This window comes from Corvus hawaiiensis, chromosome 4 (genome assembly GCF_020740725.1).
Source record: "Corvus hawaiiensis isolate bCorHaw1 chromosome 4, bCorHaw1.pri.cur, whole genome shotgun sequence".
Classification (NCBI taxonomy): domain Eukaryota; kingdom Metazoa; phylum Chordata; class Aves; order Passeriformes; family Corvidae; genus Corvus; species Corvus hawaiiensis.
The window spans coordinates 19271389-19299260 of NC_063216.1; the positions used below are offsets into that span (position 1 = coordinate 19271389).

The 27872-nt window shown below is 44.7% G+C and overlaps 2 protein-coding genes across 5 annotated transcripts; one reads left to right on the plus strand and one right to left on the minus strand.

Annotated features, from left to right (window-relative positions):
• The first annotated feature begins 8419 nt into the window (after positions 1-8419).
• On the plus strand, positions 8420-17965 carry LOC125325050 (killer cell lectin-like receptor subfamily F member 1). Of its 2 annotated transcripts, none has more exons than XM_048301732.1 (7): positions 8420-8501; positions 12193-12270; positions 13380-13478; positions 14112-14252; positions 14606-14757; positions 15210-15322; positions 15934-17965. In XM_048301732.1, the coding sequence occupies exons 1-7, from the start codon at positions 8420-8422 to the stop codon at positions 16067-16069; spliced, it is 801 nt and encodes a 266-aa protein (XP_048157689.1). In that variant the 3' UTR covers positions 16070-17965. The 2 variants fall into 2 exon arrangements, with proteins under 2 accessions (XP_048157689.1, XP_048157690.1); XM_048301733.1 differs by having other exon boundaries at positions 15937-17965.
• A 266-nt stretch (positions 17966-18231) lies between these two features.
• LOC125325051 (C-type lectin domain family 2 member L-like) lies at positions 18232-27060 on the minus strand. Of its 3 annotated transcripts, XM_048301736.1 has the most exons (6): positions 26974-27060; positions 24624-24813; positions 23180-23263; positions 22197-22381; positions 21399-21499; positions 18232-19782 (listed from the first exon to the last, which is right to left on the minus strand). In XM_048301736.1, exons 2-6 carry the CDS (start codon positions 24628-24630, stop codon positions 19665-19667), a joined length of 495 nt encoding a protein of 164 aa, XP_048157693.1. In that variant the 5' UTR covers positions 24631-24813; positions 26974-27060; the 3' UTR covers positions 18232-19664. The 3 variants fall into 3 exon arrangements, with proteins under 3 accessions (XP_048157693.1, XP_048157691.1, XP_048157694.1); XM_048301734.1 differs by lacking the exons at positions 24624-24813; positions 26974-27060 and adding an exon at positions 23998-24335; XM_048301737.1 differs by lacking the exons at positions 18232-19782; positions 21399-21499; positions 22197-22381; positions 24624-24813; positions 26974-27060 and adding an exon at positions 23564-23985.
• Between the last annotated feature and the right edge of the window lie 812 nt (positions 27061-27872).

Genomic DNA, 27872 nt, shown 5'->3' on the forward strand with positions numbered 1-27872 from the left:
CTCCATTTACATGAAACATGTTTGGAAGTGGAATTTTGAGAAGTGGGGTGTTATTACATGTTGTACTGTAAGGATGTTCATGAAAGTAAATGTTATTACATTCCAGAGTTAAACAGGTTGATTTCCCCAACACATTTGAGTGATAACGAACCACTGAGACCTGCTAAAACCATGGCTGCTTTTACCCATGTAAAGAGATTTCTCAGACATAGACCCCAAACATTGCAAAAAGTCTTCACCAGCTGTGTGACCAGAAACTCTGAGTTCTTGTGGTTCAGGATTTTCATAGCATTTTTATATTTTATGGGGAACACCACTGACCTAACAGAATATTATAGCATTTAGGAATTGGATGCTTCCTAGCTAGGAGAACAAAATAGGATGTCAAAAGGAACAATGCATTTATACATTGTGCTAACACTGCCAATTTAGGATCATCTGCAGACTTCCTTAGGATCCCTTCCAGTCCTGAGCCCAAGTTGTTTACAAAGAAGTTGAAGAGAACAGGGCCAAGGATGGAGCCCTGTGGAACCCCACTAGTGACAGGTTGCCAGCCTGATAGAAATTACAGTTCTCTCTTTTTGCTTCCTTTCAACACCTGCCTTTTTGTAGGCTGGCTTCTTGCTATTCCTGCCTGGTTGCTTATCTGTACTGTTATTCTCTGGCTCTATCATCTCAGTAAAAGCAATATGAATATCCTTCTGAAATAAAGGAAAAATCCCAAAGTTTTTGCCTTGGATCCACAACACCACGTTGCCAAGAAAGGATTTGCATTTCTCAGAATTGCTCTCTGTTTATTCAGTTAAAGCATGTACTGCACTTCACAAAAGAAAAGGAAGTGATACAGAATTTTATATATATGTGTGAACGGCTTTGAAATTTTCTTTCTGGTGAAATAAAATCTGGTGTGTGAAGTGTGTTTGAGTAACAAGAAGCAGGATGGAAAATGAAGCCAGTTCTCTGAATGTGCAAAACTAAGAGGAACAAGGTTTGTGCTCTCTAAAAACACTGCACACCTGCTGCAGGTACACACCTTCTCAGAAAATTCCAGGGGAACATTATGTTTAAATGTAAGCATGCCTATGTTTTCCTGGATTGCTCCCCTTTGGGATCTTCATCCTTCTGTTGAGACAGTGCTCTGCATTGTCAAGGCTTGGGACTGCACCTTGCACCTTGCAAATTCTGCTGGCAACCTGTGAGCAGCCTTGAGCTTAGCTTGGAGGGAGAAAAGAGGGGTGTTACTCTTGCCAGACTAAAAGAGTGGTTTTCCTTTCCCAGGTTGGGCTTTCTGCTATCTTTATGTGTCATTACATGACAATATTTTCACTTCTACTCCAAACTTGCAAAAACTAATTTGAGAATGTAAAGGGGATTTAGTGGAACAGCTTATTTACCAGGTGCCTGACTTTTTAAAACTGGTTTGTTCCTATTCAGGAGGATAATCCACTTAGGAGTCAATTTCTGTCAGTATTCTCATGGGTGGTCTCTTGCTAATATTTTTAAGAGCTTCTTGAGATAACCACAGGATCCACTGCCTTTGTTTTACTAGAACTTCACACAGCTTAGCAAAGATATATAAGAAAAAAAAGAAAATGGTAAAGTAATATAGGCTGGTAAGATGGTTGTGATGGATTGACCTTAGCTGGCAGCCAGACACCTATCCAACCTCTCTCTCATTCCTGCTCTTCAGTAGGACAGGGGAGAAGATAAGAGGGAAAAGGTAATGGGTCATGATAAAAGCAGATAAATCACAGTTACCATCATGCACAAAACAGACTTGACTTAGGGAAACTGAATTACTTTTGCAAATTAAAATAGATTTGGATAGTGAGAAATGAAGACAAAAAGATCCAAGCAACACCTTGCTCCTGCTCCTTCTTCCCTCAATTTCACTCCTTTATTCCTAGCTTCAGTCCTCTCCTCACCCACCACCCCAGAGGCACAGGGGGATGGGGGCAATGGGGTCAGCCCATAACAGCTCCTCTCTGTGTCTTTTTCACCCCACACTGTTCCCCTGCTCGAGGGCTGATCCTCCATGGACTGCACTCCCATTAATCACCACTAGACACTCTGCAGGCACATTAAAGGTGAAGCCAGGATGTAATCCTGACCCCAAAAAAATCCTGGTGGAACCTTGCTGAATCTGACAGCAGGCAGAAATCATTAGAACCATTTTAGAATGAAGAAAAAAAAGCCAGCTACTAAACCCTCAATTTCCAGAAAGAAATATTCCAGATAAGCCCTTAAAAGATCACCAAGGGCTTGCTAGACTGCCCACTTATGTGGAAAAGACCTTGCTTGTGAATTTCCAAGTAAACAAATCTTTGCTGTTACAAAAAGCCCAGGCTTGTCCTGTTGGAGTGCAACAGAAATACTGCAAACTGTAAGGTTTCAACAGAGCTGCTTCCGTAGTTCCAGGCCACACAAGTCTCCATTTAAATAACGGCATTTAGCTGCTCAAATGTGCCAACAGTTCCTCAAGTGGACAGGAACAAAGCAGAACTAAGGACCAATACATGTATTCAAATGTCCTTTCCAGCTGTTTAAGGAGACATATGCACACCATCCTCTTTTCATAAAGTAAGAAGCAATTTTCAGGATTTGAAAAAAACCCCAGAAGTTGAGACAGCTGATTTTAATGTAAGATAAATGAAAATAAGTCCATCAATCCAGTAAAAGAGGCCTGAGGGGCTCAAATCAGTTCTCCCTGTGGGAAGGAGTGTGTGTGTGTTGAAAGAGTGGTTTTGAGGACTGTGACGTTGCACAGGAGAAAGTGCAGTGTTAGCACTACCTGTTAGAAGGGTCTGGGGTTTGTCAGAGCAAGACAGAGGAAGAGAGAAGGGAGAGAAAAACAGTTCAGTTGTCTGTGTAATTTACACTGCTCAGTTTCTTTCCTAGTCCTGCTAGTGCATGGCTTTGGTTCAAAGCACAATGGCCATCTGCTGTCCCCTTCTTGTTCAGCACACTTAAAATCACACTTAGAACCCTTAGGATGGAAGGGTTCTTAGAGACCATTTCAGTTTTAGTTGGGGTTTTCTTTTAGGGTTTGGGGGGGTGGGTGTTTCGTGTGTGTGTGTGTGTGCAAGGGACAAAGCACAAAGATTTGTGCTGGAAGGCTTTCAAGCTTCTCTTGCTAAACACTATTTCTTTGAAATGTCCCAGGGAAGAGCTTCTCAGATCATAAAATCCCAGCCCTCAGAGAACTTAGACATCCAGTTTCCAGACAGTTAATTGGCTCTGATGCTCAGTTCATGAGCAATACTAGCTGCACTTTTATGTAAGAACAATTTTTAACAGAAGAAAAATCAAGAGCCAACGTCAATTACTCAGCATAGCAGGATAAACTGTGTGCACTGTTATTGATGTAAATGGTGCAAGTTTGTCTATTATTACAATTTACCTGACAGGAGGGCCAGAGGAGGCTGGGGAGATGATTTAGGGCCTGGAGCATCCCTGACAGGGAAAGGCTGAGGGAGCTGGGGCTGTTCAGCCTGGAGAGGAGCCCCAGCTGAGAGGGGCCCTCAGCCCTGTGTGTCCCTGTGTGCAGGGAGGGCTCCGAGCAGGGCCCAGGCTCTGCTCTGGGGGGCCCAGCCATGGCACCAGAGGAACGGGCAGGGACTGATCCCAGGAAGTTCCCCCTGGACAGGAGGCAGAACTTCTGTCCTGTGCAGTGACCGAGCCCTGAACAGAATGTCCAGGGAGGGTGTGGAGTCTCCTCACGGGAGATACTCCAGTCTGGACACAATCCTGTGCCCTGTACTCTGGGATGCTGGAGCAGGGAGGTGGCACCAGCTGCCCCACTGTGGTCCCTTCCAGCCTGACCCATCCTGGGATTCTTTACTGAAATCTCTCAGTGATGATACACTTAGGATTGAAAAGGACTTCTTGTTCTTCTATACTGCTCTTATTTCTACTTCCTTGTCTTTCCACATTCAAGATCCACACAACACAGGGCACTCCTGTTAACACCCTGCCTCACACTTAACCCTCTTTCTCTAGTTCCACTGCTGCAGTTCACTGGTAGCAAATGTTCCAGGCTGGACTAATTCCAGTGTGTTAATTCCATCCAAGCAATATTTGGTCTTACTGCTCACTCTGATTCACTGTTTGTTGCTCAAGCTGGATCCTTGTACATCAAGCTTTTCTTTAGTTTAACACCCCCTCTATGCAAACATCATAATTTAAGGGCTGTATCATCTGCATTGTTATACTAATCTGTCCTGAGGCCAATGTGATAAGAGTTTCTGAATCTTGAAATTTTCAAGAAAAATTCATTCATAGTTGCATTTCTGCCTCCTGGGGAAAAATATAAAGATGTCACATACTTGTAAAGAAATAAGGCCAGAGAGCACTGGAGTTTTGTGGAAGGGAGTGCTCATTGTAGTTTATTCCTGCCATTTCATATTAATTCAAATTATCTTCTGGAAGAATTGTAACGAGTGTGATCAAAGCCACCTTTTGTCCGTTCAATCTACAGAACTTACAGATGGTCACACTTTTACAACAGCTTCGCTTCCAATTTCATAAGCAGAAAGAAAATCTTTATCCAAAGGCACTGTGACGTTAAATAAATGCATTAATGGCCAAGGGATGCCTAACTCTACATGTGTGTGTATTTACAGAAAGAGCTCTGGAATACATGGAAAAAAGGGAACTGATGAATCTGGATTCAGGTTTGACAGTTTGTGAAGCAACATCCGGCAAATCCATGAGGTATCAGCAATCAGCCTGTTGTCATGGTTAACCCCATTAGCAGCTCAGCCCCGCAGAGCCACTCACTCCCTCACACCTGGAGGATGGGGAAGAGAACCAGAAGAGTAAGACTGAGAAAACTTGTGGGCTGAGATAACAACACTCTAATAGACAAAGCAAAAGCTGCACACACAAGAAAAGCCAAAATAAGGATTTAACTCACAGCTTCCCCTGGGCAGCAGGTGCTCAGCCATCTCCAGGAGAGCAGGGCTCCATCACATGTAACTGTGACCTGGGAAACACCAGCACTCCAAACATCCCCCCTTCCCTCTTCCCCCAGCTTTGTACACTGAGCATGATGCCATATGGGAAATCCCTTTGGTCAATTGGGGTCAGCTGTCCCAGCTGTGTCCCCTCCCAATTCCTGTGCACCCTGCTGGCTGCTGGGATGAGGTGAGAAGCAGAAAAGATGCTGTGTAATCACTGCTCAACAATAGCTAAAACATCCCTGTTATCTACACTGTTTCCAGCACGAATCCATGGTAGCTCCTGTGAATGAAATGAGCTCTGTCCCAGCCCAAACCCACACACCTACAGAAAACGGTGTTGTGCTGAGGGATAGAAGTGCTGAGCAGTCTTCCAGCCCCTGCCCCTGGCCTGCTGATGGGCTTGGGCAAGTCCTTTTATTTTTACCCTTCCAACTGCATCCTGGAATTGGTGTCCTCCTTTGCTATGTGCTCACAGACCCATAGTTTAAAATGATACCCAAAACCCCAGACTTTTCAGACATGAGGGTAAGAGACAGGAGCTCTACTAGACCTGAAGGAAGGTAGGCTATGTCTGTATGGCAGAATAGAGCACAACAGGGAAGGACTAAACAAATAGATAAATAAATTTCAGCCTGTGAGTTTAAATGTTTCAATGACATCTTTTTTCCTGCTGCAGTGTGGGATAACCACTCACAGACATTCATTTATGTCAATAGGTGTCTTTGTTTCAGCCCTAGCTCTGATCATGCCTTCTGGGTGCTGCTTTTGCACCTCATCATACAAACAGGCTCTGCTGTGACACAGCAGAGGCTTAGAATTGAAACCTAAGCTGGAGATTTACTCATGGAACTCCCTCGGTTTAACCTGGAAGCCTCTGTGTTGCAGCTCAGCCTTTAGAAAGTGCATTTTGTTGTCAGACCAGCAGTTCAAGTTCTTTCAAATGTGCACTATGAGGCAGCTGGAGTCCTGGGCTGAGCTGCCTGTTCTGTGGCAGGAGGAGCTGAGTTCTGCTTTGCAGCCCACGTCGCTGTTTTCAGTCTGCCTTTGCCTCCACACGCAATGAAGGTGGTGCTGTCACACCCACAAGAAGGGGTGGCATCTGCAGTTGTCACCACTGGGCGCTGGAGCTGGTAACTGTGCAGGCACCAGAACATCACCAAGTGACATTACTCAGGCTTGGCAGTTAGAAGGGGGGAGTCTGTGTGCACCCAGGAGCACGTCAGGATGGGGAGTGACATGAGCTCACATCCCTTTGCCTACCCCCACGGAGCCCCTGAAGCTCCAGGCTGCCAAGCTCTACATGATGTGCAGGGAAATCCTACACAACAGTCCCACCGTCTTTCCTTGCAGGTGATGTGAGAGAGTCTGGACCCTCAGATATCTCCATGTTCTGCCAAAAAGTCTGAAAACTCCAGGCTAAAACACCACTCCCCCATCCCCAGACATAGGGATGTTTGATACACAGCAAGCCCTGGTGCTTTATGGGCCTCAGCAGCAGTAGGGTTCTGTAAGCTCTGCATATTAATCCATATCTCCTGGGAGGAAAGAAGAGGCTGAGGCAAGGCTCTACCTGGAGAACCCAAAAGACACAAGGAAAGAGTGGGTTACACAATAAATTAAACTCAACCCAGATTACAGTTTGTGAAGAGGAAGCTGAGGGAGCTGGGGGGGGTTCAGCCTGGAGAAAAGGAGGCTCAGGGGGGACCTTCTGGCTCTGCACAGCTCCCTGACAGGAGGGGGCAGCCAGGGGAACTCAGGCTCTGCTCCCGGGGAACAGGGACAGGATGAGAGGAAATGGCCTCGAGATTGTACACGGTTACCTCTGGGTGGTTGTGACTGCTTTAGGAGGGAAAAGACTGCTGAGGTGTGTGTGCAGTGATGGAAAGAGACTGAGAGTTTGGCCTTCTAGCTCTCCTTTATGGACTAAAGTTTAAAAAGAAACCCAAATAAGGAGTGTGGGGTTTGGTTCAGGGTTGGTTTCTGTTCTTTTTTTTTTTTTTTTTCCATTTCAGAGTCTAAATATCCTGCTGTAAAGGATGCTGACAAGTTCAGGGGAAAACTGATTCAGAGGACAAAGTTCTGTTTCATGTGAGGCCTGGCGATATGGCTGGTATGTAGGTGTCCGTGAAATAAACTTTATTCGGGCTCCAGTTCGCAGTATCGATTTGTCATTTATTATCAGATAATAAACCCATAATGATTTAGATACGTTGCTTATAAATCATACTCGAGCAGCACTTCTGACTAATCTGTTCCATGACTATCAAAGGTTCTTCTTTTTTTTTTTTCCCCCTAAACCTTTCTGTTTCTGCACTTAACACCGTTACCAGCATTGAACATCAGAAGGGAACACATCAGTAATGTAAGTTTACAGCCCCAAACTTTTTTCAGGTCCCTTTTAATGTAACAAAAACCTGCAAAAGCCTGTATAAACATTATTTTCAACAGACCCATGTAGATTTGCAGACGTTTTCTGTGTTGAACTTGGAGGGAATTTTCTAAGTGGGAATAAGGCACAAAACCAAGAGCGTAGCTCTTAGCAGGAAATGTCAAGCACAGGACTCCATGTCTGAGTGTTCTAAATGTATTTTTAGGTTTTAGAAGGTGTTTATGTTTCAATTAAAATCTGTGAGGCTTCCCCCTGGCCTGAAATAGAGGACAAAAACACTGTCACCAAACTATCCTGTAGCAAACACGTGGGTAATGAAAGAGGAGTTAAAGGTAATACAGGCAACTCAGGTTTTCCATCTGTGGAGTTGTTGGCTCAAGCAGGGAATAGTTCAAGCAATGTAGGAACAGCAGCTCCTTGTAACTACTGTTACAGTAAAGTATTGAAACATTCTTGTAAAAAAAATTGATCGTATTTTTTTTAATTTTAGTTTTAGTTAGTGTTAAGGCATCCTCAATATCACCTAAATTTGTCTGTTAAACCATTAAAGTACTTTGTGGGTGGAGCAGGTTAGAATTTGAGTTACCTTTTTGAAGCTGTGTGGTTGCAGTTACATTAACCCCAAAACATCTTATACTGATACATGTACTTCTTGTTTCTCTTTCTTTCAGGTGGATAGGCTGTGCAAGATCACGCACAGGAGCACAAAACAGCCACAATACAAATTGTACTCTCTAGTCTCATGAGAACCAGCAAACCTTTCATACCTGTGTAAGTCCATTTTTGGGCTTTGACCAACAAGGTTTTTTTCTATTAGTAAAAATGATGGGTTTTAATCTTCATTTTCTCCTGTATTCTGAAGGGCAAGAAGAGACAGAATGGTGGCTGAAAACACCATTGAAGCTGCTCTGAAAGAGGTAACTTAGTGACTTCCTTTGTTGTGTTTCTCAGCCTTCGTCAGAGCCATAGCACGGTGTGTAACTGCTCTGGAGGCAGGAAAAGCTGAGACAGGATGCAAATGACTGCATTAAAGCTGCTCTTTCCATAGCTCTGAGGGACAGGCTCACAGATGGCAGGGGATGTCACCTATGCGGCCGTGGCGATGCTGCCGAGGGAAAGGCTGCACGCTCCCTCTGGGACATCAAACCCAGGTAAAACATCTTGAGCACGCACTGCTGGCTCTCTTGTACTCTCTCTCTTTCTCTCTCACCTTTTGAATTGGGTAAAACTAGAAGAATGCCATAAAACACTGTATGGGAAGGGTGAGAAGTTGGAAATAGTGGATGAGATCCTCACCGTACAAATCAGCCAAGCTGCTCCCAAATCAGAACAGCCGAGGAGCAGCAGCTCAGGTCTGGTCCCAGGATTTAAGTAACAGAACAAGAAAGAAAAAGTGTTTCTGGTTTGAATAAAGAGCATAATATTTCTTTTTAAATGACTCATGATCAAGACAATGCTCCACTGAATTACTACCTAGCCCACAAATCAGATAAATGTTTATGTTCATGGGAAAGGAGTAGTAAATTAACCAGTAAATCAGAAGACTAGTGGCAGTCAAAAGTGCAATCGCTGTCACTGAAGGAAGTACTGAATGACTCCTAAAAACTTCCTTCTCTTTCTCTTTAATTTTCCAGTGGTGATTTTCCAGAACCAAATTATCAATCTGTGATCACTTCACATATTTGTAAAAAAACCCCAAAGGATTAAGCCAGTATTAAGGGTGAGATGATTTAAACTAAATTTTCTGAAGAAGTAACATTTCTACTACTTGGAAAAAAAATGTAATTCATTCATGAAAGCTTTTGGACAAAATCCTGGATCACAGCTAATGTGAATGAGAGCTTCTCATTATGAGCAAATAGGAAATGCTTGTGGCATCAGACTAAGGGTATTTTCATGCTTTCGTTAGTAATTAATCCCTTAAGGAAACAACATTGTGTAATGAGCATTTTTAGATGTTCTACTTACAATGGAGATTAATAATGATGATGATGCTCTGAATACATCCACTTAAATGACAGAAAATAATATCTTTTCTATATTTTTACAAGGCTGGTATCCAAAAGATAAAAGTGATTTCACTTTATTATATCTATGACATGAAATGCTACCTTAGACTGTGTGTTCATGCACCCATGGATGTTGCTTGCACTGCTGTAACCTGTGCAACACAAAGAAGGCTTGCCTGGAATTTTCGCCAGTATCCAAAGTGATAAAATTTATTTGTGAAGGGAGATGGACATCAAATCTTGATTAGAAGACATCCAAAACTATTCCTTGATCATGCTGCCTAAAGGAAAGGCTCAATTTTGGACAGGCCAGTTTCAATGAAATTTATCATTAACATCTGGATGGTTCTTATTAATTTTTTGTTGAAATGATTTTAACTCTTGATATTTTCCCACATGAAGCTACTGGCCATGGTAATTAAGTGATTTCTCAATGCTCTTTCGTCTTTAAATACTTAACTTCTCAAAAATGCTTGTCATTTTTGTGGATGTTCTCCTGTTCATACTGCAGTGCTTCCATCTTCTTTAAAAAATGGGCACCAGAGATTCACACAGTATTTCTACATGTCTTTGTTATGGTGTCTCACTTATACAGGGACCAAAATCTCTTAAATAATCTTTTCCTCGCTGTTTATAGCTCCCAGTCTCCCCCACTCTTATGTCTGATTATACTCAAATACGTTTTGTTTGATTGGGCTTGAATGTACAGGTGGACTTCAGCTGTCACTCAGGGGCTCTGAATAACAAGGACGAGGGGATTCTTGGATGCTCTGCCAGAGTGTGTTGAGGAGCATTTAGTAATGGCACTATCTGTGCACAGGCTTTGGTAGGTGCAGGTGCTATTACTGTGCCTGTGCTTCGAAACAGGTGTTCAAAAGTAGAAAAGGGTTCCCAAATCCCAGCAAGGATAAATACCACCTGGGAATCCATTTTCCAGCAAAAGATTCTGGCAGTTTTTGTGTCCTGGTTCCCTCACAGATAATTTGAGAGTTGCCTGATTATGAATCATGAGTGGCTACACAGAGCTTTCCTTGGGAGAAGAACAAACCAAGGAGAGTTCAAGTCCATCATCAAACTAACCCACAAGTAGTTGTAGCCTGCTATTGGTTGTGCCCTTAACTTCTTGTTCCCCTCCTTAACCTCCTGAGCTGCTCCAGGTGTTGACCAGGTCCACCTGGAGCCTCTCCAGCTTCCCCCAGATCCCTGGATGGGCCACCCCACATCTGGACACAACATTCCCTCATGGACAACCCCCAAGGAGCACTCCCAGTCTGCACATTCACCAAGCAGAAGCTTCCAATAAGCAGAGATGTTTTTCTGCACCTGACAGCAGGCACAGAGAAGTGACATGAAATTTCAGTTTTAGTGACTGACAGAGATCTCCACCTTGTTGTTGAATTAGGTGAGGGTGTGAAAGCATCCGGCACAATGAGGATTATGTGGTAGTTTAAAATCCCCTGCTGACTTCTGAGGACTTCACATTCCAATAATCATGTGCCCATACACACTGTAATAGAAGGAATCATTTTGTTTAAATATTCAGGTTGCATGGATATTTTTTTTTCTTACAGACTTAGAGATATTCTTTAAAGGAATGAATGTTAATTTGAGAGACAAATTATTTCACAACCCTAGCAGACTGTCTAAAGTACATATTTTAGAAGTGCCTCCATTTATAGGGCTAGTGGATCTAACAGTTTAAAAGTCCTGAGTGGTTTTGGAAAATCATTTGCATTCTAAGAAGAAAAACTTTTAGGGCACTTGATTTGGGTACAATTAAATGTAATTTGCAATTTTTCTGTAGTTCATTAAACTAATAAATTGAAGTAAAGCAAACAACCACTTTATTAGGTCAGATTCTCTAAAGCATAGACTGTCTCCCCTATATGAATAACCCTCATTTGCCAATCAGGTGCTCAGTGGTTTTTTTTTTTTTTTTACTGTAAAACCTCTCCAAACTTCAGCAATTCTCATATGAAATGCCTCATTTTAGCTTAATGAGACTCTCTTCTTCTGCCAAGTTTTTCCCTGATCAGTGAAATTTAATTCAACAGTTCTTTTTAAAAGCCCCAGTGGTTACAAACCAAGGCGGTAGCCCAGATGCTTATTCTTGATACAGATGGATAAAATCTCTCCTTTTATGGAACCAAAAGCAGTGTCCCAAAGGTCCAAACATCTTCCATAACACTAACCAGTAGCTCTACAAAATACTCAGGTAAATGATACTGAAAACATGTTCAGAAAGAAACCACACACTTTTAACCCACACCGTGCAATTTTAATGCCATTTTTGGTTTTGTTTTGGCAACGTGCTTCTGGAAAAGGATGTCTTCAATCATCAGGTCCACTCCTCTGCTGCTACAGGCACCACCTGAAATATCCTGGGATAAACACTCACAAGTCAGGAACGGCCCCAGGAATTACCTTGCTGCAGCAGCATTTCTCTGAGTGCTGGTTTTCCTTTTGGCATCTCTCTGCCCTACAAAGCAGTCACGGCTCTGGTGCCCCTCCAGCCCCTGTGGTACCTTCTGAGATGGCTTAGCAACAGCTGAGATGCTTGCCATGGATAGTATCCAGGTCTTTCCCATCCTTCCACCTGTTTGCCTGCCTCCTGCTCCAGCCACACAGCACCCAACAGTTCGAAGCTTATGGAGGAGGCTTTTCCTGCCTGACAGCAAAATCATCATCTTGCCTGTCATTGCCTAGGAAAAGGAAAATGCTGAACAAGCAGCCCTGGAAACACACACCCCTTTTCATACAGACTCAGCCTTTATTGTTCCTCCCCTTGGTGATTTGCACAGCCACAAATGTCAGCGTTTCCCTCTCCCTACAGGAAACATGATCACATATGCTGAGCTGCATGTGAAGCCTCAACCCCAAGGGAACAGCAGAGCAGAGACTTCCGCAGCTGGTACTGTGCAATTTTGTTTGGTTACTAATTATAGATGCAGTTTTTCCTATTGCCCAACAGTGAAACCTGTTATCAAGAGCCTTTACGTGCACTCTCTCAATGAAGGACTGATCTATCATTTCATCTGCTGCTTTTTTTCTGCTGCCTTCTCAGATTACACACTTTCCTTTAAAAAATAATATTGAGAGACGTTTTAAAAATAATTTCTAAAAATACCTTTGTGCCCTACATGACAATGTAGTAAAGCAAAGTAAAATTCCATGGCTTTTTTACGAACCCTCCTGTAACTGTCTCTGAAGGAAGAGCCCCAGGGACACATTTGGCTTTGGAAGCAGGTAATGCCCAGGTCTCTATGTGCCATTAGTGCCCTGGCGATTGTCACCTTCCCTGCACCGAAGGACCTGCCTGCCAGGGAAAGGGAACATTACACCAGATAGCTCAGGCAGCCAGAGGATGGAGCAGTTGCTCATCTCATGCAGACAAGGTCCGGGAAACAGAGGTTGTAATGGTGCAAGTCTGTGTCTTGCAGAACTGGCACTTTAACCCCAAATTTCGTCAGGTTCTGCGGCTTCCTGAGTGTTTCACTCTGACACAGGGTGAATGCCAAACAGATGGAGATGCTTGGTTTGATGTACTTCCCTGTTCCAGGCGGTGTCAGTATGGGGCTTTTTTTCCTGTGCATTTAGGGGAGGTATCTGAGCCGTGGGACAGGCATCTGATGCTTGGGAGCAGAGGAGGAACACCCCGCAGCCATCCCTGACACCACAGCCCGTCCCTGACAGACACCACAGCCATCCCCCAAACTTTCCCTGAATTGCTCTGAAAGGTCCTGCAGGGGGTGTGTGGGTGGGTGGGAGGAGGCAATGCTGCAGAAGAACAACTCAAAGGAGAAAAAGCAAATTCTTAGAAAATCACTTGCTCTATGTGACCAAATGTTTTGATTTCACTTCTACGTATGCAAAATGAACGCAGATTTTTAATAAGTAAAATGCCATTGCACCCTTCTGACAGCAGACTGATTTTAGGCAGATGATTTCTCTGTTGTTTCCCCAATGTTAATTTTAACAGTGCCGGGACCTTAAGCTGCTCTTCCTCCTGCCTCCCTCCAGGCTGCCGGCAGAGGTGCTCAGCCTGGTTCTACGTGGCACTGGTCCTGGGTGTCCTCATGCTCATTTTCCTGGGAGTCGTGGTCATACAAGCCAAGCAATGTGAGTAGATTCTACCTCCTGCTTCATCCCTTCATTGCAGACATGGTTAAACCTCTGAAAGAGCTGAGAGAAAATTTCCCCTGGTGTCTCACTAAAAGGTGTCAATTTATACAAAAATACAGGAAATTAGAGTCTGTGTACAGGTCTTGGAGTGACAGGGCAAGGGGGAATGGCTTCACACTGACAGAGAGCAGGTTTAGATTGGATATGAGGCAGAAATTGTTCCCTGTGAGGGTGGAGAGGCCCTGGCACAGGTTGCCCAGAGAAGCTGTGGCTGCCCCATCCCTGGCAGTGTCCAAGGCCAGGTTGGATGGGGCTTGGAGCAACCTGGGGTAGTGGAAGGTGTCCCTGCCCATGGCAAGGGTTTGGAACCAGATGATCTTTAAGAACCTTTCCAAGCCAGGCCATTCCATGAACACCTTCTCAGCAGGGCTTTGCTCACTGAGCTTTACTCACTGAGTTTGCTCATAACTGTGTCTGTACCAGGCAACGTACACAGAGACATCCTCACATTCACAGTACAGCTCTGGGTACAAAGGCTGCATTTCCTTATCCTTCTTGTTAACCATGATCTCTCTCTTTTTTTTTTTTTTTCTTTTTTTTTTTTTTTTTTTTTACTTTGGGCTGTTCAAGTTTCAAAGGGCAGAGCAGGAAAATCAGAAAGTTTGCCCCAGTATGGTCTGAACAGCAACAGCAGTGACATTTCTTCAGAGAGGACCGTCTCAGCAGCGCTCCTGAAATGGCTCATGGAGGAGCTGTGTGAAGATGGACAGGGTGAGGCACATTAGTCCTTTCCAGCATGGAGGATGTTCTGTTGTCTCTGTTCCCATTTCTCCGACACCCTGCAGTTTATGGGAACTCACTGGTGCTAGCCAGGAAGTGTGATGTTCCTGCAGAGCAGTGATAACAGAAACTAACATTTTAATCATAATAGTCTTGCTCCTCTTTTGGTATAAAGTTTCCAGTACTTTTGTTACATTTTTTTCTGCCAGGAGCTGCTGTCAGAAATGCCATATATTGTAGATCCTCCTCTTGTCCTGGAAAACACTTTCCCAATAATGGTTCATAAACAGGGGGAGGAATTCCATTCATGGTAGGAGCTAAAGGTTCCCCCTGTCCACCCACAGGGACAACATGCGAGCTGTGTCCCCCTGGGTGGCAGCTGCACGGGGGCAGATGTTACTTCTTCTCTGAGGAGGCCAGGAGCTGGGAGGACAGCCGGAAAAACTGCCTGGCCAGGAAATCCCAGCTGCTTGTCACTGAGAATGAAATTGAGATGGTGAGTCTTGCAGCACAAGTGCAAGTGTGTCACAGGCCACAGGCAAACATTTCTCCAAGGGAAAATGGCCTGGATGTCAAGTGTACGCATAGACAAGCAAGAGCCCCACCAGGGAGAGCATCTGACTCTCCCTGCACAGGAGCTGGGTTTGGGAATGTCAGCAGAGTAGAGCTGAAGAGGAGAAGCACAAGAGGTGCCAAGTGTGGAAGCCAAAGTAGTTTTGAGTGGGAAGAGGAAATGCTGGGGACTTTCCACCGGTTTCCAGCACGTGGCTCTGGGAAGAGAGGAGCCTGGTCATGTATATGGGCTGATGTAAGGGGCTGCTCTGCTATGGCTGCATCACTGTCCTTGCTCTCCATGAGGGAACAAAAGCTGTGCATGAGGCAGGACAGTGAGCTGGGCATAGCAGGAAAGATCTTCTGTCAGGTAACATCCTTCTGATTGCTCCACAGGAATTTATAGACAACAAAGAGAAAGATACCAAATATATCTGGATTGGCTGGAACAGTGAAGTCATGGGGAAACAACGGAGTTCAGTGGAAGATCACAGAGTAAAAGAAAATAGGTGATGATTTGTGGGGGGAGGATATCTTTGGGAAAAGCAAAGCGTGGTATCTCTGCTTGGAAATACAACTCTGAATCTGAGCTAATTACCCAAAGCACAGATCCAACCCTCAGCCTCAGGCACATATTCAGAGTCATTCCATGGCCAGTTCCAGGTCAACCGGTTCCTGCTGGGCACTTGTGGAAACTGTTTTCTGCCTCTAGGACCAACCACAGCTACAGCTCATGTATTTATTAATGCAGAGAATTCTGCTGAAATCCCTGCCAACAAACTCTCTCACTTTACAGACCATGTGCCTCTGTTAAAGGTCTGTTTACAGACCATGTGCCTGTTCACATAGCATGGGCTGGGATCTGTGTAGCTTTCTTCAGCATTGTGGCTGCATGGGGAGGATCCTTATCCTTGTGACACTCCCAAGCATCCATCCCTCAGGAGCCAGCAGTCCCTGCTGGGGGTGCCCATCCCATCCCTGCACGGCTGCTGTGCTTCAAGGGGGTGATCGAGTGAACATCACGCGCCCCCCTTACTCGGAGCACCACCAGGATTTTTAACCAGTGCTGAGTTTAAAGCTGAGTTTAAAGCTGACAACTGCATTCCTTCTGGTCTCTCAGCAGGACAGCTCTAAAAGGAATCGAGGCTGACAAGAACTGTCCTGTTTACAGAAGGAAAAATGTGATCCAGGCAGACAACTGCCAGACGTTAAAGAAGTGGATCTGTAAGAAGAACGCAACTTTGCTGGTGCTCTGAGCTACATTTCCAGAACACAGGCAGAGCTTCTTGTCAGAAGACCCGTTTGCTCATAAACCAACTTGTGATGTAAACAAATTTTATCAGACTTGCAGGGAGATTTGCACTTTGCTGTGCTGTGCTCCCGAAGAAGTTAGAAGACAGGTCCTGCAACAGGGCTGCAAGCTGGCACATGTGGATTTGGGGGTGCTGAGCCTTCACATGGACAGACTGTGGCAGCAGCTGTCTCAGGAAAGGGCACAGGAGAAGAGATACTCCTGAGGAGGAGCACTGTGCACATGAACTGTGTGATGTGCAGGAATTATGGCCCCTGTGGGGAATGAAGGCGATGCTGGGTCCACTGCTGTCACCCCTGCCTCAGGCAGCTGCCGAGCTGAGGACTTCTTATCTTGGTTTCAGGAGTTTTGTGTTTTCTGAAGTTTGTGATTTTGGTTTTTTTCCCCTGGGATCTAACTGTGACTCACAGAAGCCATGTGAGGGCTGGAAAAAAATGCATTTATTGGACAATGTCTTATTCAAAGCTGCTGCACAGCTACTGGGTGTAGACAGCAGACCAGGCATGGAGTGACTTGTAACACTTGTGGTTAATGTGCTGATTGCTCCCATCCTCTTCTGACGCTGAACCTTGGAATCTGGAGGGATTAACTAGGGAAGGGGCTTGGACTGTAAGACAACATTGCAGTGCAAGGAAGTAAAGTTGATAACCTTCCTCTCCACCTATATTTCGTCCCCCTACATTTCAAGTTCTAATGCGGAACCACAGTTATGGTATGATGAGGTACCAAAGCCAAAGACTGATGAAATTAATACCTGTGAGTGCACTCAGTAAATGTATTGCTTAGGCATTGAAGGGTCATGAATAAATGCTATTTCTGGGTCTGGAATACAAAAATGCTAAGAGCATTCTGACCTAGTGCCTTTGTTAGATTCAGATATTTGAAAAGAATGAAGAAATGTCATGAATTGAAGTTGTACTCTAACAAAAATGGCACAGATTGGAATTTAAGTCCTTATAGCAATGAGAAAGAGAAACAAGTCTAACATGGCTTTTGAGATGTAGAGCCTTTAAGCTCATTTTTGCTGTGATATGCACAAATAAAGGCAGCTGCAGTTTCAGAGAGATGTTTTTTCACACTTGAACATGCCTGGGGAGGGTTAATGTCCAGCACTTTGGGGTTGCAGATTAAAAAAGTGAACTGTACCCTCAGAGACTTCCCTTCAAACAACAACAACAAAAAAAGTCCAAACACAGATTTACCCTGTAGAATGCAGCACCAGCAGCTCAAGACTCATATGAGAAACTGCTGTTATGTAAGAGGAAACAACAACAACAAAAATCCCCCAAACTCAGCACAGCACGTGAGGGGAGGAGGATTGATTTTTTCACTCTAGACAGAGAAGCAAAGAAAAGGAAGGAGTCTGAAATGAGTAAAATAACTATCTATACCTATAAAATACATGCTTTATAGAGAGATAAGTTCTCACTGCTGAGAAATTCTAACTTCAGCATCACTTACTCACAGCACACCCTTCCCCATGCAGTGGAGTTGACAATTGCTGGTTTTATGGCAGATCTTTCTTGATTCATGCTGAATTTAACAAGAAAAGCAAACTTCCGCGTGCTGCTTCTCTCAAATTAGTTGTGGTGTTAAGGTTTTAACAATATTCATGAAACATCTGCTATTTGGGCCTTCTCGCTATTATTCATGTAATTAAACAAGTTTTTTGCAGGGCCCTACTGAAGCTCTTACCTACAATTTAGGCAGTCACTGATTTAAAAAGAAAAAGAAATTACCATTGTAGTACTTTATCAAACCCCACTCTGGGTAAAGCACGTTGGCAGAGTTTGCAGCTTGACCCTTCTTTTCTTAACATCACAGAAGAAGAGATGTTCCTTGCATCCCTGAGGAGTCAGATTCCCGAAGAGCTTTCACTGTAATCTTTTGTTAAAAGTCTGACATATTATGAAGTGTTAGAAAGGGAAATGCATTATTTTTTTGATCAAATGTCCTGTTTCATGTCAGCCCTAACGTTATGATTAAAGATTTTTTTCATATTCAAAACCTGAATATTTTACTTCAGATTGGGTTTTTTTCACCCAAATGGTACCTGAGATGAAAAATACTTTTAGTGTCCCAATATTAAGATACAAACCACTGTAATTCAGGGGCTCTGTAAAGATATTTATTGAGTCTTTCAGGACTATTGCACATACCGTATCCTTCAGAACCGGGTTAATTTAAAAACATTGCAGAATAACACCTCCCCCCAACATATAAATTAATACATAGTTAGGCTTTTCATACTGTAGAGTGCTGTTACTGTGCCTATAAAGAATACAAGCAATTAAGAAAAGTGCAATCCAGCAAAATTAGTGATTATGTTTAAATAAACAGCTGAGAGTCACAAGCTGCTGACAATATCCATGTGCATGGTCCTTCTACAGTCAAGTCCTTCTGTCACAGAAGATAATGAAGGTGAATTTCCTATTCTTCCTTCTCTAGAAACTTGATAGGTATATTCCTTCCAGGAAAATTTGCTTCCTCTGGGTCAAATGACACTTTTAATCTTTGGATAACCTGCTAGACATGAGTGGGACTCAGACAATCAGAGGGATTGTGCCCTAATTCTGTTCAGGCTCGCAGCAATTCAACTGTGCTGGAGTTGCACTGAAAATGTCACCCACACAAGGAAACACTGATTGTCCATCTGGAAATGTCCCCCTTGCTCAGAAGCCTCACACTGTGGCAGGCACAGGGCACAAGGAAAACACAGAGAAACATCCCTTGCTGATAATTCTCTCATTCCCTTCTCCTGATGTTGCCTCCTTGCACTGAGGACTATTTCTGCCTTTACACATTAATGTCTGCAGCTTCACTACCACTCCTACAGTTCCAACTCTTCTCCCCCCATCAGTGCAAATGTGCAGGTAAATAAATATTCTTATCTACTGTGACCATTTTTTGGCTAAAGAAAGTGCCGTGAGGATAACTTCAGGTGCAGTGCAGCTACATAGATTAGCTTGACAGCATTATAACTGGGATTTAACAAGATTAATGTAACATAACATTAACAAAACATGGAATACAATGCAGGGTGCATCCCATCAAATGGGGAGAGAGGAATTTGCTGTGATCCTGTCTAAAACAACAGTGTTCACTTCTGCATTACCCTGTATCCATGAGGCACTGGCAGTCCTCCAAACAGACCCACTTCACCACCCATCCCTGCACACAGAGCCTGGTTAAAGGAAAAGCAAAACAAAAACCCCCAAGTGCACACCCAAAACCGAAAGGAAGAGCAGCTGCTCCAACAAGAGAAGAGTAAATGCTGATGACACAACAAAAAGAAACTACAGGCTGGGCAGTAGCTGGAAAAATGGGGCAAGGAAATGACTTATCAAGATGCTGAAGAGAGCCTTTTAAATGGTATCTTTAGAAATCAGAGGCCTCTTCTGGAGAATTCTGGCTACCAGAAAAGTCATTCACCTCAAGGTAGGAGCTGGGACACATTCCCAGGTCCCAAAGTATAGACATAGCCTCTCTAGGCATCATATCAGAGCTCTGAGTGTCAGGGGTGGTGGCTTTCCCCACCCTTATTGCGCTGAGTTGATATTCAAGCTACAGACCCACTTCCTGGTTAAGTAACATCCTGAGGCTGAGACTCCTTTGGACTCCAGATAGGCACAGTTTCCAGAGCCTTTTACTTCAAACCTGTCAGGAAGAAGGGAAGACAGGATTACTTGGACACCCATAATCAAATACTGCAATAGAGCAAAGGCAGTAATGGGCAGCTCAGGTTCTCTTTGAATAAAGCCTGATTTACCATAGAAGGATGATGTTTTGTGCCTTGAAGAGAACACCATGGAGATTGTCTTTTCTTAATGGGATCTTGTGCCCAGAATACAAAGTCCAGGACTTGTAGTACTCCTGTATCCTGTTTAGTGGTCACTAAATACAACCTTAGATTAGACACTGAAATTCAGGTTTGCCCTTCTCAGGGATGCTGTGCCATCGAGATGAGCACCACCACCATGCATTTCCACATCCTCCTATACAGCTAAAAGGTTCCAGCAGAAGCTGTGAAGCAAATGCATCTCTCATTTCTCCCTTCCTCAGAACCCAACAGGCACCATGGTTAAGGGGGTGGGGGAAACAGGAGGCAAACCTCAGTTTCCACACCGTAGGTGTCCCTATGTAAGAGGTTAAGGGACTCCTTCAGCAACTCTGTTTTCAAACGAAGTGCTATAAAGTTCTGTGGATAGGCTGACCAAACTGGAATGGTCTCTGGAAAAGCCAAGGAGCAAATCCCCACCAGTGTCATAACCCCTGAGCTTAGACATCAAGGTGTTTGCCCCTCGCTTCAGGAGGGGCAGTTTGAGGCAAGCAGTGAGGCAGAAGTCTAAGAATGGGAAGAACCTCACTGAAAATGAAAGCATCAGTGGATGTTTGTGTTGCAGACAGGATAAAAGAGTGGGAAGGGCTGCAGTTTTCCATCTGAGATACCCACGTGCTCCTCACCTCTCACATTAAATGTGTTTGTCAGATCAAGACCTCAGGGCTCGGGGATGAAGTGAAATATAGTCACACATCACCAGTAATGTCACAGACTTAAAAGTATTTAAATTTTCCACTTTTTAAGGTAATTTCAGACTTGTGAAATCTCAGTGCTTCTTCCTATCACTGGTAAATCTGCCAACTCCTGCCAGCAGCTGCTCCAGGACGAGCTGCAGCAGCCTCTGAGGAGATGGGACAGCTGCCAGGGAGAGGAACAAACTGCCCCACACCTGGCACTGGTGGCACAGAACACAGGACCCTGGCCACAGAGCAGCTCATGCAACATAAATTCACAGCTTCCTTTCCCTCCAGCAGCCTCTTTCGGAGTAACATTCTATAAAAATGAAAACATGTCTTAGCAGTCTCCCAAATCTCTTTGCTATGAACCTCACACAGGTTACATGCAGGTTGACACTTTTACAAAATATATTCTACAATGAGGAATTTGTGTTACTGTAATCTTCCCTTCCTCCCCTCATTGCTTTGGTATCTTGGTGTCTCTTGGTTAAACTCCCACTTTCTCTCCTGTTTGTTACCATGAGCCTGCCTCATGTTGCTTCTCAACATTACAAATTTATCCCCTAACTTTCATTTGCCACAGTTTTAACAATGCCATGTGAAATCTTCATTGCATTCCATACCCCCTCCATAATCATCCCTTCAACATAATTACAGATATTTCCTACAAGTCACTGTCCATTTCTGTATTATTTATCTTGTCTTATTCCCCTATAATCGAGTATCATCAGAAAAATCCCTCCACATCAACTTACAGTTCATTGTCTAATGCTTTTCCATTTACCCAAAAGAACTCTTCATTTCTTTTATAGAGTCCGATCCATGGGTCTTGCTTTGTTATTCTCATCATAAAGCTCTGTAGGAATAAACCCACATGAGAAAAGAAGTTTTGCATGTTCAGTCCAGCTATCAAAATACAAAGCCCTTGATCCAGGGCAAAAGCAAAAGTGAAAGGACAATCTAGCCTTTCCTGCAGACGAAACAATATTAAAACCTAAATATAGGTTTAGTGAGGTGACTGGGATAGGGTTGACTGACCTAGAGAGAGGCCATTCTAAAATATCAAGGTCTGCTATCAAGGTCTGGAACTGATACAGAAGAATATATTCTCCTAGGCCTTTGTGCAGAGTGGAATCTTTCCTAATATTGTGGTATAATATAGAAAAAAAATGCTCCAAGCTGCACTTTGGGTAACTCTCTCCTAACTCCAAAGGTCACAATTAACATATTTACCAACTTGTGTGTAATTAACCTATCTCAATATGAGAAAACAGTTGTTTAATTAAAGATAAATGAGATGCAACAGTGTTTACCCTGATAGATGCCTTTAATATGAGTACTTACAGCTGTGAGAAGCACCAAATTTAACTCAGACAAGTCTCCTTGGACATTTTCTGATGATGTTTTCAGGGAGCAGAGGAATGAAGTTTTCTGCAGGCTGTGACTCATTGTGGTCTTACATCAGCTTCCTAACTGCTCAGCTGAGGAGGCTGGAGGAACGGTTCCCTGGAAGTGAACTGTGGGGAAAACAGGATCCCCCTTTGTTCCCTTACCAGTTCCTGATGATTTTCGATGACCAGGAGGGAAGCGCTGTGGGAGGAGCAGTGGCTCTGGCTGAAGTTCCAGGCGGCTTCGTTCTCTGAGAGGAAGTAACACTTCCTCTGGAAGTACAGCCAGCCTGTTGGACACAGGTCCAGGGGAGGACACTCAGGAGAGTCTTTGGCCAGAGAAGAGTTTACTGGGAAAAGACAAAAAACAATCTATCCATTTCTTCCAGCTGGAAAATGGTTTAGTTTGCTTTCTGACTGCATCATCTAAAATAATCTCAGTCTAGCCACAGCATTGTTACTTCTGCCCAGCAGAAATAATTATTGTAAACTAACGGTATATTCTGGATCCTGCACCCTTCTGCCTCTTGACATATCCTTAACTGGATGGCCAGGGACAGGCTGGTAGAAGTAGCTGAGAAGGTGATAATAAAGTATCCCCCAAAAACTCTTCTACAGCTTAAAAATTCCAACAACTGCAGTTTTTGCATATGTCACTTCCTCACAGCTGAATTAATAACTTTGTTTATTATAGTGTCATTTTGAAGGACTGCAGATTGATAGGATAATCTCCCAGCTGTTAATTGTTTTCTTGAACTTGGATTAAGACCGACAGTGATGTTACAAACTTGATACCAAAAGTACACTAAGGCTAAACTGAGCCCTCCCTAACCCCACTGCAGCGCATGGAGTCGTTTCTCCAGCGCTGGCCCACAATTTCAAACAACACAGAATCACAGAGTGGCTTGGGTTGAGAGTGACTTTAAAGATCATTTTGTTTCACCCTGCTGCCATGGGCAGGGACAGACTCCACCAGACCAGTTTGCTCAGAGCCCCATCCAGCCTGGCCTTGGACACTGCCAGGGATGGGGCAGCCACAGCTTCTCTGAGCAGCCTGTGCCAGGACCTCACTGCCCTCTGAGTATAGAACCCAAAACTCTGGTAATTTCTGTTGCTAATTATATTTTCTTTTAGAATTCCTTGCTTACCAAACTGAATACATGAAATCAAAATGACTGCAGCTGTAAGGACTCCAGCGACAGCTCGCCACAGCCAGATGTTTGAGAACAGACCTGAAAAAATAAATGTCAGGAATTAAAAAAAAACAAAACAAAAACAAAAACAACAAATCAGAACCAACTGATAAGGGAGTAGAGTCCAGGACCCACAAAGCTGTTCAAGAAAAAAAAGTAGCTCTCTGTGGAGAGCAAACTGGGAGCAGAGACATTTAGCTTATCTTCACAAAGCTACTCAGCTAACAAGAACTCTGAGTTATTGTAAATTTTAGTTACATCATCCAGAATTTAAAGTGATCAAAAGAGAAAGAAATGAGCATGGAAAAAATGACAGTGGACAGTGAGTTTGATATTGACCTGGTGCCTAAACGTGGCATGGATAAAAGAAATAAGAAAAGCCATCAGCTCTGGAGCCCAAAACTTCTGACAAACATCCAGCCTTATCCCACAGCCACAGCTTTTCAGAGTCTCCTTTTGTTCCCCTGTCCCTTCCAGGCCTTTGGAAGCACACACTGCCCTGCCACTGCCCTGTTTGTATCCGGCTGTTCGGGCGGTAGCGGGCACGAAGTGTCCCGAGAGGCTCCAGAGGACAGTCCCGTCTCCTGGCAGTCGCTCCGCTGCCAGCACAGGGGGTTTCCAGGGGCGCGGCGGCTCCCGGCCGGCATCCCCGGCTCCCCATACCACGGGATGCGCTCCCGGGCCCGCACCGCCGCTCAGCCCCGCGCTCCGGAGAGGAGTCCCGGCTGCTCCCCGCATCCCAGCGCGGCCCCTCGGTGTCCCCCGCCCGTCACCTCTGCTGTGGGCGGTGCCGCGCCCCGCGGAGCCCCCGCGCTCGCCGCCGCCGCTCCCCATGGGCGCGGAGCTCACGGGGCTGCAGCCGCCCGGCCGCGCTGAGGCCGCTTCCGCCGCTGCCGGCCCCGAGATGCGCCGGCCCCTCGGGGCACGGCCACGGAGGGTGGGTTCGGTGCCGAGCGGGGCCTTTGGGCCGGGAACAGTCACTCCACAGCTCCGGAGAAATAGGAAATGGGGAGGCTTTCAAGAAGTCGGCCTCTACAATATCTCGCTGGGATCGTCTGGAAAATTCCAGGAACTAACACAAAGGCAGAAGGCTCTGGTTTGGTTTGGTTTTGTCTGGTCGGGTTTTTTTGTTTGTTTTGGGTTTGTTTGTTTGTTGTGGAGTTGTTGTTTTTTTTTTTAATCTTATTTATTTCATACTTATTTATTTTCTTCTTTTGTATGGAGGAGGAGAGTAAAATCAAGTATTTAAACGTTGATTACTTAAACCTCTTCGGAAAACCTGGCCAGTGATTTGCTTTACCTAGAAGAGCATAAAGCCTGATGATGCTGGCTTGCCAGCGGTGGGGATGAAGGTGCAATAGAAATTTGAGCACTGCTTGGAAGACAGAGCCATACATACCATACATTGCATCTGGTGGTTTTGCACAGTAACTGCTGCACTTACAACAGATCTGGGCTGTGTTGCGTGTTCAAACAGCCTGAGGAACACAGCTCTCTCCAAGTCACCGTGTGGGCTCTGTGTGAGGCTGGGGAGGAATTCAGCAGTGGTTTATCCAAAATAAGCATCCTTCTGCACCTGGGGAGGAAACCTCAAACAGAAAACCATGGGAATGGGGGGTTACGCTTTAAGCTTTCACTCCAGTCTCCAATTACTTTCATTGTCAAGGACTCTGAGCAGTGGTGAGTTGCTGAAAATATCTCCAGGTGTTTATATTTACAGCTTATAAAGAGCCATATAAACTTTCTACTTCCATAAATATATTTCAAATTGCAGCTGATTTTAGCCTTTGCCTGCAGCAGGAGGTCATTTAAGCAGTGAATTGGGAGAGCTGGACTGGTCAAAATTCCCAGGAAGGCATTGGGGAAGAAAAGGAAAGACAAAAGGGTGAAGAAGAATCTGAATGTTTTTTGTGACACGGCTTAAAGTATGGTGGCTTCAGGGGGGTTAGGGAACTGAGGATTCCCAGGAGATGGAAGAAGTGATGGGTCCAGAGAGCACAAGCTGGAGACTTTTCCAGAGGTTTTGCAAGACATGAATCCAGAGGGGCAGAGGATGAGAGTGGGATGTGGAATTAGGGCAGCAGGGAGGTTCAGTACCTGTTTCATGCAGAGCATGTTCTACATACGAGGAGACAATGGAACATGAGTGTGTGCACAGCCGGTATTCTGAGAACAGCTTATTCAGCATTTATTCACTCTGCAGGGGTGGCTTGAGCTCCTGCCATTCAGTCCTGCCTCTCACTGAGGTCAAAAGTAGCACTGTGGCTTTTAACCACAGAGCATTCACAAGTGAGTACTCTCTTCATGCTCACCCATGAGTACAGAAGGTAATTCTGACAGCTGCAGGAGATTCTCCAGGCTAGCAAAAAGCCCTGAGAAACCCTGTCACACCGCTGTGAATCATCTGATCCTCCAAAACTACTGCTATAAACCCCAGATGCTTGTAACTGAGATGCTCACCTTCACTTTCCCTGATGTGTTTGGCTAAGAGGCCTCCAGACAATTCCTACAATGGAAGCTGATAAACAAGATAGGAATTTCTTGAAGGCTAAAGGCAAAAATACCCTCCAAACTGAATCACTGTAAAATTACTTTAAAATACTGCCATAGTGTAGGGAGATAAACACAAACATTCTAAGGAAAAAGTATGGCATTTTACAGGAGGGCTCTCATGGGACTGACTTGAAAGGTCAGAGTTAGTTCCTGTGGTGCTGCCTCTTACTTGCTGCTACCCCAAATAGTCTTTGATTACCTTTTATCACTCACCAATCATAAAATCATGGAATGGTATGGATTGGAATAGACTTTAAAGACTATCTAATTCCAATCCCTCTGCCGTGGGCAGGGATGCTGTCCACAATCCCAGTTTGCTCCAAGCCCCATCAAGCCCGGCCTAGGACACTTCCAGGGATGGGGCAGCCACAGCTTCTCTGAGCAACCTGTGCTGACTGGGACCATGAAACTGTGAAAAAGCAGCCAAGGAGGCAGATCAAGTGGTCACGATTAAAACCATTAATGGTTTTAAAGACTCTCTTTTGGAGCAACCTGTGCCAGGGCCTTACTACCCCCTGAGTATAGAACTTTTTCCTGATATCTGCTCTAAATCTTTTCTCTCTTAGTTCAAAACTTTCACTCTTGTGAACTTGTCACTATCTGCTCATGTAAAAAGTCACTCTCCCTCTTTTTTTATAATCTCCTTTCAGGCACCGCAAGGCCACAGTGAGGTCACCCCAAAGCCTTCCCTTCTCCAGGCTGAACAATCCCAATTCCCTCAGCCTTTCCTCACAGCAGAGCTGCTCCATCCCTCTGCTCCCCTTGGTGTCCCTGCTCTGGACTGGCTCTGGCAGCTCCCTGTCCTTCTTGTGCTGGGATCCCAGGGCTGGATGCAGCCCTGCAGGGGGGTCTCAGCAGAGCGGGGCAGAGGGGCAGAATCCCCCCTCCCCTGCTGCCCACGCTGGGGCTCAGCCCAGCTCAGGGGGTTCTGTCCCAGCGCACACGGCCGGGGCAGGGCCAGCTCTCATCCACAGCACCCCCAAGTCCTTCTGCCAGGGCTGCTCCCTCTGCTCATCCCCAGCCTGGATTGATCCCAGGGGTTGTCCTGACCCTAGTGCAGCACCAGCACTTGGTCTTGTTAAACCCTGTGAAATTCCCATGGGCCACTTCCCAAGAAAGAACAGGATTTCTCTATAGATAATTTGTGACTCACCACAGAGAAAACATCACAGTTAGCACCTTGAAAAGTCACTCACCATTTCAAGCCTTTGCACCCACAAACCCAAAAGGGTTCCAGAAAGTCCATTGCGTGTGCTAAAAAGGACACACTCAGCCAGTGATCGCTGTGAGCTCTGCAACACAGTTAGTGCTACCTTTAGGGTGTTCTTTGTGTGTCCTGAAGCCTGCTTGCTGTTCTGACAGCAGATCTGAGTTGGCAGTGCATCCTCACTGAACTGCCCATTTGGCAGCGAGGTTTTTTTCTTGTGTTGATACCTTTGTCATTTAGAACCACATAAAATTGTTTGCATGTGCAACAGTGCATGAACTTCTTTTTTTACGAAAATTTCACTTGTCTCTGAAATGTCTGTTCATGCCTGTCTCTGCTTAGTTACTTCTATGCAACAGTTTCTGGGCTTTGTAATGGTTTGAGGTGGTTTTCTTAAGAACCTTGCCTTCATTCACTGTTTTCTCCTAAAAAAAAAAAAAATCAAAATCCCTTGGTTGTGATTTTTGCCAAGATACTCAGAGCATTTTTTCCACTAAGTGTATCTGTAGAGGGATTCCTTATGGAACAAGGGCATATGATACCCCTGGCAAGATTGGACAACCCAGGGTTGCTGAGGAAAAGCCCCTGAACAGGCCCCTGGCTGCAGGCAGCCCTGAGAGTCCTTGGCAAGGTCTACACTGGTCGTCTCCCCTGCTGATTAGAGGCTGTCTAGAGGGACTGGGCATGAATCTTTGCAAAAGTAGATAAAAGTTGGCATAGTTGAACAATAAAGGGAGAACGATGCTCAAATCATATCGGTGTACATGTCGTTACTCTGGCCAGCTCTGCGGACTTGGTCCCTAACACCTGGCGCCTGAGCAGGGATTCGAGTGATCTTACTCGCTTAAATGCGGTTTGTTTTCGCTTAAATGCGGTTCTCCTAAAGGC